We start from the raw sequence: 17,743 nt of genomic DNA, 5'->3' as shown, positions 1-17,743 counted from the left end.
AAGAAGGGTAGGTATCTTTGATATCAATTGGGAGCTACAGACTGTCTTATTTGAAAAGGACCCCGCAGTTAACAGTGTCTGAAGCTTCGGACGATACTGATAACGATTATCGATATAAAAAGCGACTCGATATTCACGCATGTACTTTGATTAAGTCTTGTTTGCTAGGATAAAGTTGTTAGGTAACTGGGAAGTCGAGGCGAAGCTGACCTCGATCAAGGAATATGCGTGGAACATCAGTTTTATTCGAGTGAACATTGTTAACGCACGAAGTGGTGGTTATTTCGTTTGGAACCTTAGCCCTCCAAGTTTTCATATTCTCTTTCGTTTCTCAGCGAAACATTCCGCCTAAGGGATGCTGCGTTTCGTGTGAAAGATCAGGAAAATGGGAAACGTTCGAGCATGCAAATCGTTACGTTTATTAAGACATCTTTTCTCTATCGCTTGAGACTTGTAAGATGACGCGCTACATTTATCTATCTACAGTAAAATGAAAATAAACCCCTGTACAATTTACGTCACAATTAATCATCCCAAATCATTGGTACTCTGTTGCGAGACTTCCCACCGAAGCCTCTCGCCACGATAAAACAGCTCAAGGATCGTAGCTATCGTTAAGAAACACGCAATAAACTTTATTGTTTTTTCATAAAATACAACCACAAAGAGGATTTGACGCAATCTACCGATATCTCCCGACGTAATCGCCTCATAAACTAGAAGTCCAAAGAAACTCGGTACCAATACCATCGATAACGATCGACGACGTCCCCTTTATTACTCGCGATAAGCTCTTGAACCGCGAAAGCGTCGTCTGCTTATATCGCCGTCTCTGACGCTATGCAAGTCGTCGACATAAAAAAGAAGCGCGAGCGAAGCAACGGGGCCGTATCGTTCCCGAGCGATGATAGTCCGTGGGTGGAGGGATGAGAGAGGAGGAAACGAAACGCAGCAGTTCTGGTGATTCGATGTTTCAATGTTCAATGTATTTTGACAATCTTCAATCAACAATTCCATATACTTTCAAGTAGAATACATAACGTGACTTTAAACAGCGAGACACGGTCGGGCCAACAACGATCAAGCGACACCTGCTCACCCTGCCTCGAACGCAACAGGCATCCCGAACACTCTTGGACAGCTTTTCACGCTGGGCCATTCGTTCGCTCGATCTACCGTCCGACCACCGAGCTCTCTCGCCGATCGGTGCCCCTGACACAGGGCCCGTGAAACGCCCCGCGAAACTATCGTCTACTATGGTCACCCGACTCGCGTCCTTTCGCCAGCCTCTGTACAAAATCCATGGCTTCTCCCGCGGCGCGCGGCGATCGGCCCCTACCGACGCTACCCCTTCGTTCTCCGGCTGCCGTGCACTGTCGCGGGTAGAAAACGAGAGAAGGGTTGGGAACAAGAGTTCGGAGGAGTGCACGCGCCAGCCGTCGCCCTGCTTCCGCGAGGGGCACGGGCGATCGCGGCCATTTCCCCCCGGTTTCTCTAGAGCCGCGGAAGGGCCGAGAGGGCACGCTTGCGACGGCGCTCGCGATCTACGCGAAGATCCAACAAATGTCCCGGGGACAGCGGGGGACACGCGAGCGGGCCGTGTTGCTCACGTGCTCGCGATGCTCTTGGAGGGCTTCGGCTTCGCGAAGCAAACGTATCCCGCACTCACGTCGCAGCCGGACACCAGGAGATTCATCAGCACGCTGCTGCACGGCGGGTTATTCCGCTGCGAGGGCTGGCTGGCCGAAACGCTTCGACGACACCGGTCGTCCCCGCCACCCTCCTCCGCGCCACCACCGTCGCCCTCGTCGTCCTCCATCTCCGGGTCGTCCTGCATTCGACAGTCGTTCTGCCGGCGATCGTGCACGGGAAACGACTCGGTGGAGTAGCCGTTGCTCCTGGGCACCGTCTGCTGAGATACCAGACGACGGAGGAGCTGGCTACCGCTGTCGATGCTCGCCGACTTCCTCGTCGCTGGCTGCTGCTTGCCAAGCAGATGGTCCTCCAGGGGGCTGCCACGTTTAGCGGACTCGTCGCATTTCATGCGCTTGTTCTCGGCCCCTATATCCACCGAGGCGGTGTGTATGCGCTTGGCCGCTCTGTCCAGCTTGGAGGCCCATGGGCTGGGGTCCAGGCTCGAATCTAAATGAAGGATAACGATAAGTCACGTTGCGAACGATCGTTTGGTGTAAGAGACTTACTTTTCCTGGGTATCTGGCCGAGAACTTGCACGGGGTTCACCAGACCTCCTCCGTGGTCGTTGTACTTTCTGGAGACGATCTGGTCGGTCTTCAGGAGCTGCGCCAAACTCGAGTCGGACGGTCGTTGCTCCTTGTCGTCTATCATCCTGCCGGGAGATAGTAAATTGCACAGTTTCTGTATGGATCTTTGGGGACGTGGGGTTACACCACTTTGGAGACTTAAAAAACAGCTATCTTTAACATTCTTTGAAGGAAATAATAAAGAAAATGAAAAATCTATAACATAGCATTTATTGTACAGCGATTGAAGTGCACGAATAAATTCTATATTTCCTTCTGTTGCTCTTTTAGGCTCCAAAGTAGTATAACCCCTTAAGGAGACTAGGCAGTCAGGAAGTCGATTTTTTGTTGTATTTTTCAAAAGTACCACCCATCCCGAGTAAAATGCCGTTTGGTTTATGACAAACTTCGCGAAATTAAGGATTTTACAGCTGAAAAGGTCGAGCGCGTCATAAACCGTTTCTGCGCGCACGCAGGTAAACTGATTCCTCTTTCGAAACTTTAAACGTGTTTTTCTCGGAATCGTATTTCCTCTTCGTTTTGCAGTGATGGTGAAAAAACGGAGGTACAAGTCGATTTGAAAAAAAATCAGCATATGTGAAACATGTCTAGTTACGACCTGAACCTAAGCGTAAGTCTGTGAAAACTTCTGTTTTGACAAAAAAAAAATAAAATGGCTCTTTTCCAGGGCGAAAAATCAAGTTTCTTTAAAATTTGCCGTTTTACAGCCGTCATTTTTATAATTTTGATTTTTTTTCTTTTTCAATAGGTTCAGGGCAGAATTTGGGTCAGGCCAAAGTATCATTTTTCAGAGGATATTTCACAATTCAATTTCTACGGCCAGAATCACTGCAAAATTACAGCGGCTCCAGAAAAAAAACACCTATATATCAGGCAACTGTAGCGCTCTCATACATATGTATATGTTATTCAAATAATTTTTTTTTACTGTTTATAGTATTAACAAACATTACCCAAAAGTACTAGTCACAATTTGTATTCATCTCCTTGTAATTAATTCGCAAAAGATACTTGATTTTCGAGCGATCTGACTGCCTAGTCCCTTTAATGCATTGCCTTCGTTATCCGTACCATTTTGGACAGCTTTTGTCCGTGATCTGAGGCGGGCTCCACATCACCATGTCGTCGCTAATGAACAGGTCCAGCGCCTCGTCCTGGTCTGACATGGGGATGTAGGGAGCCCGGAGTGCTAGCTCGTCGTCCGCTATACTGTCACTGAGACCCAGCATCAGCATCTCGTCCTCTGAGAGTCCCTCGGCTCCGCTACCGCCTGTCGGGCTGCCTAGCGAGTCTATGCTTCGCTCTGGGCTCTGCAATCAAAGGGTTTCCATTAAGCACTCTATTAAAGGAACGCGGGAGGCTATGACGTGCTAGGGACTCACTTGGCGGTACTTGGAGAGTGTGGGAGACACCGAGTTGGGATCCATGCTGCAGGGACTGCTCGGCGAGTCACCGTACATAAAGGGGTCGCTGTCGGCCAGGGAATCCCCTAGGCCCTTGTTCCTGGAGCTGTCCCCGAGGTCAGCGTCCTTCAGGGCGTCCCCAAAGTCCGTGGATCGTAATTCTGGCGCCAGGGCGCCGCCGGGGCTCAGCAGCGGACAGTAGTTGTCGTTACCGAGGATGAACTCGTCGAGCATGTCGGAGAGGAAGGGCGTGTCTTCCAGGGGCACGCAGACGTCGCCGGGTGTTGGCGCTAGATGCGTCAGGTCCTCTGGTTCGTCCTTGAGCACTGAAACACGACGACGAGGATATTTCACAGAGGCTCGCTTCCGGGGCGATAAATAACGCCGTCGGTGTCGACAGGGGACTTAGAATCATTATGCGCTTCCCCTACTTCTGGCCCCGTTATCATCGAGTTACGTATTGCATCTGTTTACTGTTATCACGCTACATGACACAGAGTTCTTGGGAATTCGGAAGGGGAGTGTGGATAGGTAATGCGAGGCATTGAGAGCAAAAACGGACTAACGCATACTTTTTGCGAAATTGAGTTAGTAGCGATAATGTACTCCAATAGGCTGTAGTAATTATATAAAATAGGGGAAATTAATTTTTTTTTTTTTTATGTGGGTTAGGCTGTTTCTGCTCTCAGTGCCTCGTGGGATTTGCAGAAGCTTTGAAAAGTGGGTGAAAGGTATTCTGAGTGGAAGGAATGTAGGGAACTACTTTCAAAGCGACACCGCAATATATTAAAAATTAGCAAATGCTGATCTGGGTAAAAAATTCTTCCATGCACATCTCAGTGCATTTATAAGGAATCTTCCTAGTGTGACCACTGAAAGATTTAATTTTTCGGGAATTAAAAAAAGAAAAGTATTGCACGTATATTTTTGCAAATTTGTAGCTTTATTCTGTCAGGTTTTGAGGATATAAAAAAAAATTGTAAGTAAGAATATCCATTTATATCCGAATGCCAGACCTGAATGCCAAAAAACCAAAAGTCCCGATCCACTTGAAATATATCAGGCATAGACGTAACTTTATGATTCGAACTACGATTTTGCATTTGCAAAATCGAATTACTGCGGTCAACATAACCATTTTTTTCCAAAATCGATACATTTTTTTAAGGCATTTCTTTGTTTCTCAACATTTTTTCATTATGCATTCAGGCGATAGCCAAACGTCCACAGATTACCGGGACATTCCATGCGAACTCGGACAGATTTCGGAGTAAGTTTTCGTGGATTGCTGAAATTTGAATATGGTGTAGTCTTCAGTGATATTTAAACGTACTTCAAAGGTTTCTTCAAAATTCCGAAAAATCCTTCGAGGTACGTTTAAATATCACTAAAGACTACACCATATTCAAATTTCAGCAATCTACGAAAACTTATTCCAAAATCTGTCCGAGTTCGCATGGAATGTCCCTACCAATTTCTTTGAATTTTGTGTTTGAGGTAACTACAATTGCTTGATATTTTTCAAGGCCGTCACTTCACGATGCTCCTATTCCGCTATAAATGGATATTTTTACGTACAAATTTTTTTTACAGTCTCAAAATGCGATAGAATAAAGCTGCAAACTTGCAAAAGGATACGTTCAATACTCGTTCCTTTTTTTAATTCCCGAAAAATTAAGTTTCTTTTACCCGTCACACTAGGAAGACCCCTTAAATTAGCTAATGCGCTGCACAGAATCCGCGACAGCGAGCCCCTGGTCCCCTACACCCAAAGTACACCGCGTTCGGCCCCTGATTACCCACGCCCGCCGTACACCACTGTCTCCACCCCTCACAGCTTCCTTACATATTCCTTCCAGCTCTATCGACTTCTGACGACAAACAACGCCGCCCAACAACTAAAGAATCGACCACAGACTCTCATCGAATACCCACTGGTAAGACCAGGCTGATCCTCGCTGAAAGTCAAGAAGCCCTTGTTCATGTCCTCGGTCCGAGGCGCGAAGATGCTCGCTGTGGCAGTCTGCGGCGGTGGTCTGCAAGAGATCTGTTCCTGCTGTTGCTGTTGCTGCGTGGCGATAGGCGCGAACAGGTGCCTAGTTACAGCCTGCGGCCTGTCCCTTCTCACCGTCGCCTCTGGATCGTACTCGATCGCTGGCTTGCCCTAAAAGACAACCGACGACGAGCATGAGCCACGAGATGCTTCCTCCAAGAACCTCGAACCCAGTGGCGGATTTAAGGAAAAAGGCCCTGGTGGCAAACGTTCTGAGGGGCCCATTTTTTCGGGGAAATGAAGAGGTAGTTTACTAAAAAACGAGCTAACACGGGAAGATCCCATCGGAAATACAAAATAAATCTGACACTTTGTAAATTTGTAGGGGATTTTCTCCTGATTACAACGCAAGTTTTGTTTGCTGCCCAAATTCACCCTGAGGGGGTCAAATTAACCCCTGAAAATTCGGCTATTTTCCGATTTTATTTTGTAACTCGTAATCTGTAAGAGATAGAAAAAAAGTTTCAAGACAGAAGTTAATTGTTTTATATAAATCTATCTTTTGGTAAAGAAATTATTTTACTATTCACAAGTTATAACGCAAAATCGGAAAATAACCGGAATTTAAGGGGTCAACTTCACCCCCTCAGAGTGAATTTGGGCAGCAAACAAAAATTGCGTTGTAATCAGAAGGAAATTCCCTATACATTCACAAAGTCTCAGATTTTTTGAATTTCCGGGTTCGGGATCTTTCCTTGTAAAGGCTGATTCAGACACGTCGAGTAATTTAGTCGAGTAGCGAGTAATTTCGTAATTTTTCGTGTGTGAACACTAAAATTTAGTTAAGTAGTTTAGTAAAACAATGGTAAATTACTCAATTACTCGCTACTCGACTAAATTACTCGCCGTTTCTGTTCCAGCCTTAAGGCTGATTCAGACACGTCGAGTAATTTAGTCGAGTAGCGAGTAATTTAGTAATTTTTCGTGTGTGAACACTAAAATTTAGTAAAGTAATTTAGTAAAACAATAGTAAATTACTAAATTACTAGCTACTCGACTAAATTACTCGACGCGTCTGAATCAGCCTTAAGACTGGAATTTAGTCGAGTAGCGAGTAATTTATTAATTTTTCTTGTATGAACACTAAAATTTAGTAAAGTAGTTTAGTAAAACAATGGTAAATTACTAAATTCCTAGCTACTCGACTAAATTACTCGACGTGTCTGAATCAGCCTTTAAGCGTAGTCGTACAGAAAAATAAAATACAGTGTTCAGATAAGAATCTTTTTCTGAAATGGGGCCCTATGGGAGGTCTTCTGCTGGACCCACGTCGGCCACTGTTGTTCACGTCGCGCCTGAAACGTACCTGGAAGATGAACGGAGCTCTAGCCACCGTTTCCTGCTTGCGTTTCGGCTGCTCGTTCTCCTTAAGCGACTCCTCGAGCGAGTCCTTGAGCGCTTGCACCCCGACGAAGGCTTTCTCTGTGGCGTGGACCGGTCTCGGGAAGGTGTTATCCTTCCGCGAGCCGTCCTGCGGCCCAGCCGACTCCTTCTTGGGCGCCGCGGCACGGAACGTGGAGGTGGTGACCGCCAACGGTTTCGCCCTGTCGACGGTGGCGGCTGGCTTCTGCGGCTGGGCACTCAGCGCCGCGCTCTCGTTGTCGTTTAGGTCGAGGGCCACCTCCGCGAGCTCGTCCTCGGCGTTCACCTCGATCCTGGCCGGCTGGACAGGAGGCTCGGTCGGGCTCGGGGCCAGCTTCTCCGCCCTCAGCGCGCTCTTCTCGGTGTCACGGGCTGCGAGCTGCCGCGCGCTGTACAGCTCATCCTCGTGCTCTACGCCGCTGCAATCAGAAATCCTACCTGGTGCAAGCGAACCGGGGAGTGTCGGCTGTCGCCTCGCGACAACTAGTCTTCCGCCGGTAAGTCTGCCGCCGTTTGGAGCTTGATGGTGTGGGTCCTGTTGGAGTATTGTTCCGGGGCGCAGCTGGTATCGCAGCTAGCTTCATCAGAGGTTTACTGTCGCACCGGCATGTTAATGAAGCTAGCTGCAATGCTGATTAAACGGTGGAACGCTCCAACGAGGACGAGACCGACACCTGGAAGCCTCAAACTTCTAAGATCCTCTGCGCGCTAGTTCTGGGGCCAGTCGGAGAGCGCGATGGGGAACGGAATTGAAATCGCGGCGCGAGCGAACCTCCACTGAGGATCGCCAGGGACGAGCATCTTCGACGGCCTAGTTAAACGGTCGCGAACCGGCGCCCTGGTTGCGGGGCCCCCCGAGCACTGCGCGCGATCGGGTCCTGACCCTCGTACGAGGCGGAGCACATGGCCGCGGCTCTTAGCTCGCGAAGTCCCCCTTACGTAACGATTACGCTCGAGCGAGCTGGTAGCCGAGAACAACTACCGACACTACCGTCGTCTCGCCTCCTCGCGGCAATTCACAGTCAAGAATCGACGTCTGAGCCTCCTATCCTACTCCAATCACGAAATCAAAAACTGAATAAGGGGCCTTAACTCTTAAGTGGCCCTTCAACTTCAGTTAGAAGTTGCACCGCATTCGTATTCATAAAAAGACCTCTCTTTATCCCATTCAAGTGCTCTACAACAGTTTCTGCATCACGACGATTGTTTTATAAAATAATAAATATGGAAATATAGAAAGGTATTAAAAATTGTGAAAACAAATTAGCTGATTTATATTTACGAGTAATATCGAACATATAATACGCAATGGTATATGTTTACTTAGGAAATTTGTGGGAGAAATAGATCTCCTCAGTTAAACCTAAGCTGCGCAGGAACGTTTCGCGTGCTATAAGCTAAATGTATTCCCGAAAGTCCAACAAATCAATTATTTTATTTAACGTCAATTTCTACCGAATTGGTAAATAGAAATGAATCCTCCTCTGCAGCCCAATGAGATAATTACGTAAATCGTCGACTAATTACATCGATACGTATTAAAGAATTAGTTTAAAGCTACACAGGACCGCGACACGGCCCCAATGATCCACGTAAGAGTTAAACTCCACTGCAATCAATCCCTCGCTGATCTAGGGACCAAAAAACCTTCCCTTTCGTATCCCGCGCGTGTGCTAGAAAATCGTAGCGTCGTGGAAAAGCACCGATAAGCAGAGAATGCGGCTACGAAACGCTTTCTCGTGGCTCGCCTCGGCGACGGGTTATCGCGAAGGTTAAGGTCTGCGCGCGTTACGCGGTTCGCCGCGTTCCAGCGCGGAGGAAGCTCGTCGTGTGATCGCGCATGCAAACTAGCAGTCAAGGATTTTCACGGGCGAGGGAAAAACAGCGTGACTGCTCATTAACGTCGGCCACTGTGGTGGGAAAATGTAAGGAGAGAATGGGACGGTACAGTTTCGTCGCAGATTGCTCGGCCGACGCGTAGCGTGCTCCCGTCTCGGCCGCTAACTGACTTTAACCGGTCGCAACGGCTTGGTAATTGCCGCAAATTGACCAGCGGGACCCCAAATGTTCGGACGGCGCGCTGGCTACAGCCCTTCGCGGAGGAATCACGCGCGACGCTTGTGACGAGAGGGCTCGCGACAGAGGATGCTGCGAGAGGAGAGAAACCTTTCAATAGTAGAGCCCGAAGATATAAATTCCGAAAAATCGTAGATATTATTCAAGTATCGAAAACGACGAGAGTTTAAAGAAGAAACCTCTGAACAGTGGAGCCCTCTAAATTCTGAAAATTCGTCAATTTTGTTCAACTGTTTAATAGTCAACTCTTTAAATTTCGAAGATTCGTAGATTCACTGCAAGTGCTCAGAACGCGAAAAATTTCAGGAAGAGATCTCTGAACCGTAGAACTCTCTAAATTCTGAAAATTCGCAAATTTTGTTCAACTGTTTAATAGTCAACTCTTTAAATTTCGAAGATTCGTAGATTCACTTCAAGTGCTCAGAACGCGAAAAAATTCAGGAAGAGATCTCTCAACCGTAGAACTCTCTAAATTCTGAAAGTTCACAAATTTTGTTCAACTGTTTAATAGTCAACTCTTTAAATTTCGAAGATTCGTAGATTCACTTCAAGTGCTCAGAACGCGAAAAATTTCAGGAAGAGATCTCTGAACCGTAGAACTCTCTAAATTCTGAAAATTCGTCAATTTTGTTCAACTGTTTAATAGTCAACTCTTTAAATTTCGAAGATTCGTAGATTCACTTCAAGTGCTCAGAACGCGAAAAATTTCAGGAAGAGATCTCTGAAACGTAGAACTCTCTAAATTCTGAAAATTCACAAATTTTGTTCAACTATTTAATAGTCAACTCTTTAAATTTCGAAGATTCGTAGATTCACTTCAAGTGCTCAGAACGCGAAAAATTTCAGGAAGAGATCTCTGAACCGTAGAACTCTCTAAATTCTGAAAGTTCACAAATTTTGTTCGAGTATCCAAAATGCCAAAATTCGAAAGGAACCTCTGAGCAGTAGAAGCCGCCTCCAAATTCTGAAGTTTCATACACTTCACTGCACTGCTCAAAAGCAAGAGAGTTTTGAAGCGAACTTCCTCGACTACTTTCTCCCAAAGCGTTTGACCACGAGGCTCCCTTCGCTCCCGTAGCGGAGTTATGATAAGCGCGCCAAACGACGGCTCGATTTAAAAGAACCTCGCGATTCGGCTTGCATAACGGGCTAGCACGATTGAAAAACGCGGCGTTCGAGTGGGGGGTTATTTTTAGGCCCCTCGAGCAAAGGTTGTCCGCGAAGAGACGTTTCGAGTTTGCCGAGGCGAAATGGCTCTATTTCGTGGGACGACAGGCGACGACGAGCCTGTCGCGAACGCTAGTGAGAGCTTAAGCCTCCAAGAGTACGCGAGAGTTGCATAAGATTTATCTCGGTGCGCGCAAACAACGCGCGCGTTTCTCGCTACAGATTGCATGCTGAACGTAACGCTGTGTTATCGAGGGGACAGGGAACCAGCATCGGCTTGACACTTTCGCGCTTCCCTCTTTAACTATCCTTTTGAGAAAACTTCCGTCTCGAGAGAGGAACAGTGGACGCTGAGTTAAGGCCGTCGCTAATTCGGCGGATCGAAGAAATTAATAATAATTAATTGACCGTCGCTGCTCCACGAGAATCAATCGTTTATAAACTTTTCCCTGCGCATCGTCACGCTTCGCCAAAACGCGCGACGGCGAAACGAGCAAACGAGTATAACTCAGAATTATTAGCTCCGGAGAAAGACACTTGGAATATCTGAAGTACTAAATAAAATCAGGTGTTAAATTTTGGAGTTGGAAGTTGATAACGTATATCTTAAAAGAGACTTTTATGTTTAACTTCGATTCGCAAAAAAAAACACTGTTTAAGCTCGAAGTAAAATTTAGCTTATACTTGTTTGCCCGGCCACCAGAGAAATGTTAACCCTTCGCGGCTGATTTCCTTCGTTAGTGCTATCCGTCGATACTGAAACGTGTGTCGCGAAGGAAATGAAACTGCACAGGCACAGCTGAGTTGCTACAATTCCAAGTGTAACGAGGATATCAATGGCTCTGATAACGATACGCCGGTGTCCACCGAGTTCCCCCCTGCAACTGTTATTTTCCTTGAAGAGATCGATACAATCGCTCCTATGATTAGATGCCTGTTACAGGCAGCTCCTATCTGCACGCTCGATCGCGTAGATACACGCGCATGCTCTGTCTCGACAGTCCAATTACAATATATCAGGGTCCCTCCCCTCTGGATGAAACGAGAAAAAGAACGTTTCCCCTCCAACCAGGGAGCCGAAGGACCCGTACCGCACGACTCTGCCGAAGAATCCGCGGCCGCTAGGTGCCAAGATCCCCCCATTCCCGGATCAGCGACGAAAAAGCTGAACTGGCGGGCCGACAGATAAGTGATACTTTGAATTCGCGAGTAGTGGAAAACGCGCGTTCGCGCGGACACCGTTGATGAGCCATCGAGCGAGACAGGCGGGCGGGTCAGATAAAGATGGGCGTAGGTTTAGGTTGAGTTAGGTGCAAGTTAAATATGCGGCCGGTATTGTTAAAAATAGAGTGACGGCCGAGCAGCGGTGTTAGCTTGTGCAATCGAGCACGTGGGGAGCAGTCCCCTCTTCGAAGCGTTCATGCCATCAACCGCGTCCCTTTCGCCAATTCACCTCCTGTCCGTCAACCGTCGAAAATTCCGCCCACGCAACTCTTTATCTACCCTCCCTCCCACCCACCCCCGTTCAATCACCATCCGACCCAAGGCGGGAGCACGGAGAAGAGCTGCGCCAACGATTTCGGCAGGCAGCTTCTCGCGACGCGCGCTCATAACACGAACTGAGAACCTCCACTTTGAATCTAGCTGCTGTCAACTTGATCGCAGACGCGACGAACATGATTTTCCATTGGGGAAGTCCGGGAGAGGTGGCCATACGAGAGAGATGGCCGAAGGAAGTATTTTTTAGAAGGAAAAGCGCGGTGGTTAGCATATAATAATTTTTCTTTTAATGTTATCGAGGGATATTATTATTATTTATTATTATTATTATCGGTATGTAGAGAAAAGACTATAGTTTTGCTCCATATAACGTCGTTGCTTTGTTTCAGATACAGTGGCTCGCATTAATAGTCGGACACTTTTTAAAATCGCGTAACTTTTTTAGAATTGGTCCAAACGACTTGCGTTTTTTTGAGAAGCTGGAAGGATTAGTTTGCTAACTGACGCGTTTCGTCGTTTTGAAATAAAATGTATTTGGTTGGAATAGCGAAGAGAATAGTGAAGGTCGATTTTTAAACTTTTCTTTTGTGAGCTTGTAATGAAAATTCAAAGAAACCCGTTTGTAGATTGCAGTAGGTTGTATACGTGCCTAAAATTTCATCAAAATCGATTAACGTTGCTCCGAGCTACAAACGAATTTTCATTACAAGCTCACAAAAGAAAAGTTTAAAAATCGACCTTTACTATTCTTTTCGCTATTCCAACCAAATACATTTTTTTTTCAAAACGACAAAGCGCGTCAGTTAGCAAACTAATCCTTCTAGCTTCTCAAAAAAACTCAAGTCGTTTGGACCAATTCTAAAAAAGTTATGCGATTTTAAAAAGTGTCCGACTATTAATGCGAGCCACTGTAGGTTGACTTACAGACCCCCAACGAAACTATGACCATTTCCCCCGGACTCGCCCTACGCGTTCTCCGAAACCCTTCTTCCCCCTTCTAGAATCGGCGTGGACCCGAAGAGGGACCATGGCGAGCGCTCTGCCAACGATTTTGGCACCAATGCTCCCGCGAGTCCGCGTTCTCTTTCGCGGCCTTTGCCTCGTTCGCGACCGCGAGCTGCCGAGAGAGAAAAAGGGGCTCGCGTGCCCCGTTACGTGTGCGCCTCTTTGGCAACGGACAGCCGTGCAGCAAAGTATACCAAACAACCCCGAAGAGGGGGCGCGGGAGGGCGAGGCAATAACGCGGGGAATCGAGGCGAAATGTTGGCCGCGGCCAGTCGATGGCCGTGTGTATTTCCAACACTTTCGTTCGCCGCTGCCCTCGAGCAGGAAACGGCACGCACTTCCGTGTAACACGCGAAAATAACGCCGACGAGCTCGCGAAACCTCGCGCGGCGCAGGCCTTGGGCTGCCATCGGGCCCGACCGCTTTCGAAATAACGCCATTTGCATCTCCCGCTTGCATCTTCGATCTTTCAGGCGACCAGTCGTTTCCTCGGGGGTAGGCCCCCTTTCGTCGTTTATCTGTTCCGCTAGCGAGCGGGGGGATGATCGATCGTTTAACGCGGAAGCTTTAGACCAGTGGCGCAAGCCGGAGTGAACGAAGAAAAAGCCGATTAACGTAACCGCGACTGAAGTAATTCAACAGCTTTGTAAAGAGAAAAGACAGCTGGCTTTTATTTTACAAATAAATCTTTATAATCATCCAATGAATTTTTATTAAATTCGTATTCAAAATATTTCTCTCTGCCAATTCAAAATTTAGTTAAGCGTAAAATGTAAGTAAACGTGAAATTTCAGCATCTCTCAGAAACGCGGGAAAATCGTCTGATCTAAGCTTTTTCGTAATAAAAATATCGTTTCTCATAACTATTTCCCGTTTTTTTGTAACTAGAATCCAGGGTGGTATGGTAAAATAAGTTCGACGAATAGTTTCGCGATATAAAAACCGACTGTTTTTTACCGAATTTTTTCCAAAAAGCACCGTGAATCGATCCCGAGTGCGCCACTGCTTTCGGACACTCCGCAGAGAGATCGTTCTCTTCGATCACGGTCACCAACTACTATTCTTACTGCAAATGATCGAGTCTAAGAGCCGCTGGGAATCTCTGCCGAGCTTTCAGCGACACCTCTCCGTTCTATCGTGCCGGAAACTATCGCGACCTCGAGTAAACTCGAAGGTGGTGCACTTGACTCGGAGGAGCAGCTTCCCCTCCACCGCTCGCGGGATAGAAATTCGAGTAGGCAACGGTGCGGCCGCGATATCAAGTGGGCAATCGTGTCACTGCGATATAAAGTAGCAGCTGCGCGGCGGTAAACAAATGTGAACAGGCAAGAAAGAAGGCAGGGCGCCTTTGATCCTGGGCCTAAGGATCCGCGCTCTATGTTCCAGCGAAGCGGGATTCTGTTTTGTCGAGGAAGATTACAAATCAGCCGTCCCCGCGAGCAGAGCGGCGGGCTCGCTTTGCTCTTCTCCGATTCAGCAGCGCGGTTACGTAACGGAGGAGCGGCGACGAGCGCAGTGCTGGGGCTACCCTCGGCGAGAATTGATCGATCGTGCGATCCAGCGCGGATCTTTGCGCGTCATCGGATGTTCGACGGGGAGGAAGACTCATTGGTCGAGCGAAACTGCGCGGTATGCTGGCGTGCGGAACGGAACGGCCGTCAGCTGGCGGGAGATTCACTGGTTTACCAGAGGGAATGGTCCCGTTCCTTTGCCCTCGAATCTTTGGAGGATCTTCGGAATCAGAGTCGGGGGAGCAGCGATCACCAGCACTTGTGCACAATTTTTTCTCGATCGACTCTCGAGGATCCGAAGACGCGGATCCGTATCCAAAGATCTTGTCTGCCTTCGCAGTGTCGGTGGAATGGCCGGAGAGGCGGAGAGGACAGGCACCGAACGAGGATCCAGAACGGCACACGCGACTTATCGGCGCACCTTCCGGCAAAAGTACGGGGAGCACGATTGGCACTGGCACCGCAAAACGTTGCACGAGCACTGGCAACGCTCGCGCCGTGCTCGCCGAAGCGGCCGCGCGTGCAGCGTGTGCAGCGTCGCGCGCGCGTCATTCAGCCATTCGATTTGCAAATCGCGATTTCACGTGCTAGCCCCTCGGCCGGGCCGCCCGTCAGCCACGCGGCAGCGTCACTGGATCCATGGATCCTACGAGTCTCGCGCGCCGAGCGATCTAATCTCGGAAGCCTCGACACTGTTGCGAGCGACACAGGTAGTTAGGCACTTTGCTGGCAGAGCTCTTTCCGACGAGGATTCCGCTCTTTCAGCGACAAGCGAGAGTTCCTTCGCGAGCGATCTGAGGGTACTTTTGCGCTGGAGCTGCGATAGGAACTATAAGAGCGTCGATCGGTATCGTTGGTCACCTTTTAGGAAGGTGAATGTCCCTAATACCACACGGGTTCCTAATTTCGCCACCCGATATCTCGCGAAGCAAGCAATAGGATTTAGTAATCATGAATGAGTTAGTACCTAAACACACGTAGGAAGACGTACTGTAATTGCAGCGTTATGTGGTCAAGAAGTAAGGGATGTATTTTAGTGAATCTTAACGGTGTAAGATTTTATTGGACGAGGACAATTTTACGCCGAATTTGGAGAAGGCAAATATATTAATTCTGTGAATGCAAGGATATCTACTGGAACTGCTTGCGCATTCTCAATACCGTCGAGTGACATCGCTTGGCAGTAACAAGGTTACGGTTGGGTTTCCTTAAAGGTACCACCCTCCGGTTAAAATTCTTCAGAAAAGCGATTTTTTTTATATATATATTTTTTAGCGAATGTCTCAGATCAAAATTCGTAGCGGTATAGATTCTACAGTCATAATTCAAGCTCAGGACGCAGGTATGAGCCGAGAACACCTTTTCTGGAAACACGATACTTCGAAACGGTAACCACGATTTCAGAAGAACTAATGGACCGATTCAATAAAACCTTGGCGCATTTGATTCGCAATTGGACTCGCTAGCGCAGCATCCTACAACATGAATTTTTGAAACGCGAGTTTTTTTTTTATTTGCACATTTATGTGGAAATTATCCGCTTTTTTTGCACTGTTTCGTTCAAAGTTATTGGTGTTTTTTTTTTGCCGCGACAGAGGATAATGCGATAGTCATTGATGTAAATTTTAAGAAATTGTTTGAATGTTTTGTTTCGGGCGGTCCTGTGAGTAAATTTCGTGGTTACCGTTTACGCATCTCTGTTTGGCAGCGCTGCACTAAGCGCCACCTAGGGAACGCCTCAAGACCGAAAGCATGAAACAAAAATTCTTTTTTGTATCCTAAGGAGTGTATCAATAAGTGCCAACAAAATTTTTTAGGATATGTTATAACCTCTTCCCGTAAAAAATTCATAAAGATCACTATTTTTCGAACGTTTTGACCGGAGGGTCCCCTTAAACCTAATCCAAATCAAAGAATAGATAAAAAACAGGAATAATAAAAACACACGTGAAAATGACTTTAAAAACTCATATGTACATGAATTAATCAATATTTCTCGAGTAGGCGATATTAGGTACCCTTTTTACAGCACTCGATTTTTGCATGCCTTACGTTTCTTGAGTTCCAATTAAAAACTTGTATGCTTCAACGATTCTAACTTATACAACATGAAATATGAATAATTTCTCATTACCTTCGAACAAATTGCATACAAAAATATCAATTGTTATTCAATTAACTCGCCGTGGGCACACTGTGTCGTTTTTGACCTGGTAAATTGCCTCTTTTCTTAAACTTCCTCCCGAATTTGTATTTTTTCCTAATTAATTCTTTAAACATTTGACTAAAAAAAACGATTGTATATTAAAGTGCAGACCTTGATTAAGTATCCCATAAATTTTTCAAATTTTTTGTAAGTCAGAAACAGTAACAAAAGCAGCCATGGACATAAACGACCCTGTGTGCCCATCGAGTTAAGAGCCATTTAAGTTTTGTTAGGCGATATTGGGTACCGTTGCCCCGAGCGTAGCTCTGCTCGCTGCTTCGGCGTAAACACTTCACTTAGAAAACTGTAGAATGTATTTCTACGTTTCGCTGTCACACCGCAGCTCCGACGCAATGGTGCCCTAACGCTTTCGCGAAGAAACGAGAGCCGGTAGCGAAGTCTATGTAAAAAAGGAGCGATGAACTTGATGTACAAACCGTGAACCCGCATGCATTACAGAAGTCGTTCGAATAATCATGGACGGTACCTCGTATCTTTGCGCCCCGATGAAAAAGTCTCGCAAGAAGGCGCCGCCGCGCGAACGGCGCATAAATGTGCGGTCTATTGCTTAATGTTTGTCAGCGGATTATTACTCGGCGTTTCTAAGGCGTGTAGGTTCACCACGAACGACGCTCCAGAGTTCGGCTCCGCGTGTGCGACATATTCGCGCGCATAAAACTTCAGCTTAATGAATAACGCTGCGCTGACTAGTAAAGGCCGTCGCGCATTTTGGCGAAGCGAAGGGAATCGAAGAAATTAATAACAAATAATTAATTATCGCTGCCCAATTGTTTATAAACGTGTCTCTTCGTACCGCCGCACAGTGTTGCGCGTATATGGACCCAAAAGTCAAGAATCCGAAGTGTTTGATCCACAAATTCTTGTGTTATAAAATGTTAATAAAGGTAGGTTTCAATGCTACGCATAACTTCTGTTGAATTTACTAATTTGTTGACAAAAGTGATACTAGAAATTCATCAGAAATTTCGGTGCATTTTTTCGAACACGTGCCTTTGGCAGAATGTTTATGCTTTTCATTAGGTTTTTATAAATTGTGTTTAATACTGTCATACCTTCAAAACTGCCGAGCCAGTTTTTTATAATGCTAATAATTTGTACTAATTCTTTATGTTAAACGTTTATCAACTTCGACGGAACTTTAAAAAAACAAATACTAA

General features: G+C 46.7%; 1 protein-coding gene across 3 annotated transcripts in view; it reads right to left on the bottom strand.

The window, feature by feature from the left end:
- Positions 1 to 17,743, bottom strand: part of Sima (HIF-1 transcription factor component sima) — a 53,175-nt gene that overhangs the window by 1,922 nt on the left and 33,510 nt on the right. For 2 of the 3 annotated variants that reach the window (XM_076811095.1, XM_076811094.1), the window contains exons 8-13: positions 7,045 to 7,519; positions 5,621 to 5,849; positions 3,665 to 4,011; positions 3,354 to 3,592; positions 2,202 to 2,347; positions 1,670 to 2,142 (exon numbers count right to left, since the gene is read on the bottom strand). In XM_076811095.1, the coding sequence (XP_076667210.1) occupies positions 1,670 to 2,142; positions 2,202 to 2,347; positions 3,354 to 3,592; positions 3,665 to 4,011; positions 5,621 to 5,849; positions 7,045 to 7,519 (1,909 nt within the window). Of the gene's footprint in view, positions 1 to 964; positions 2,143 to 2,201; positions 2,348 to 3,353; positions 3,593 to 3,664; positions 4,012 to 5,620; positions 5,850 to 7,044; positions 7,520 to 17,743 lie in introns of those variants that run through there. The other variant, XM_076811096.1, reaches the window with a different exon arrangement.

This window comes from Andrena cerasifolii, chromosome 4 (assembly GCF_050908995.1).
Source record: "Andrena cerasifolii isolate SP2316 chromosome 4, iyAndCera1_principal, whole genome shotgun sequence".
Classification (NCBI taxonomy): domain Eukaryota; kingdom Metazoa; phylum Arthropoda; class Insecta; order Hymenoptera; family Andrenidae; genus Andrena; species Andrena cerasifolii.
This window is presented reverse-complemented; position numbering and strand designations above follow the sequence as displayed.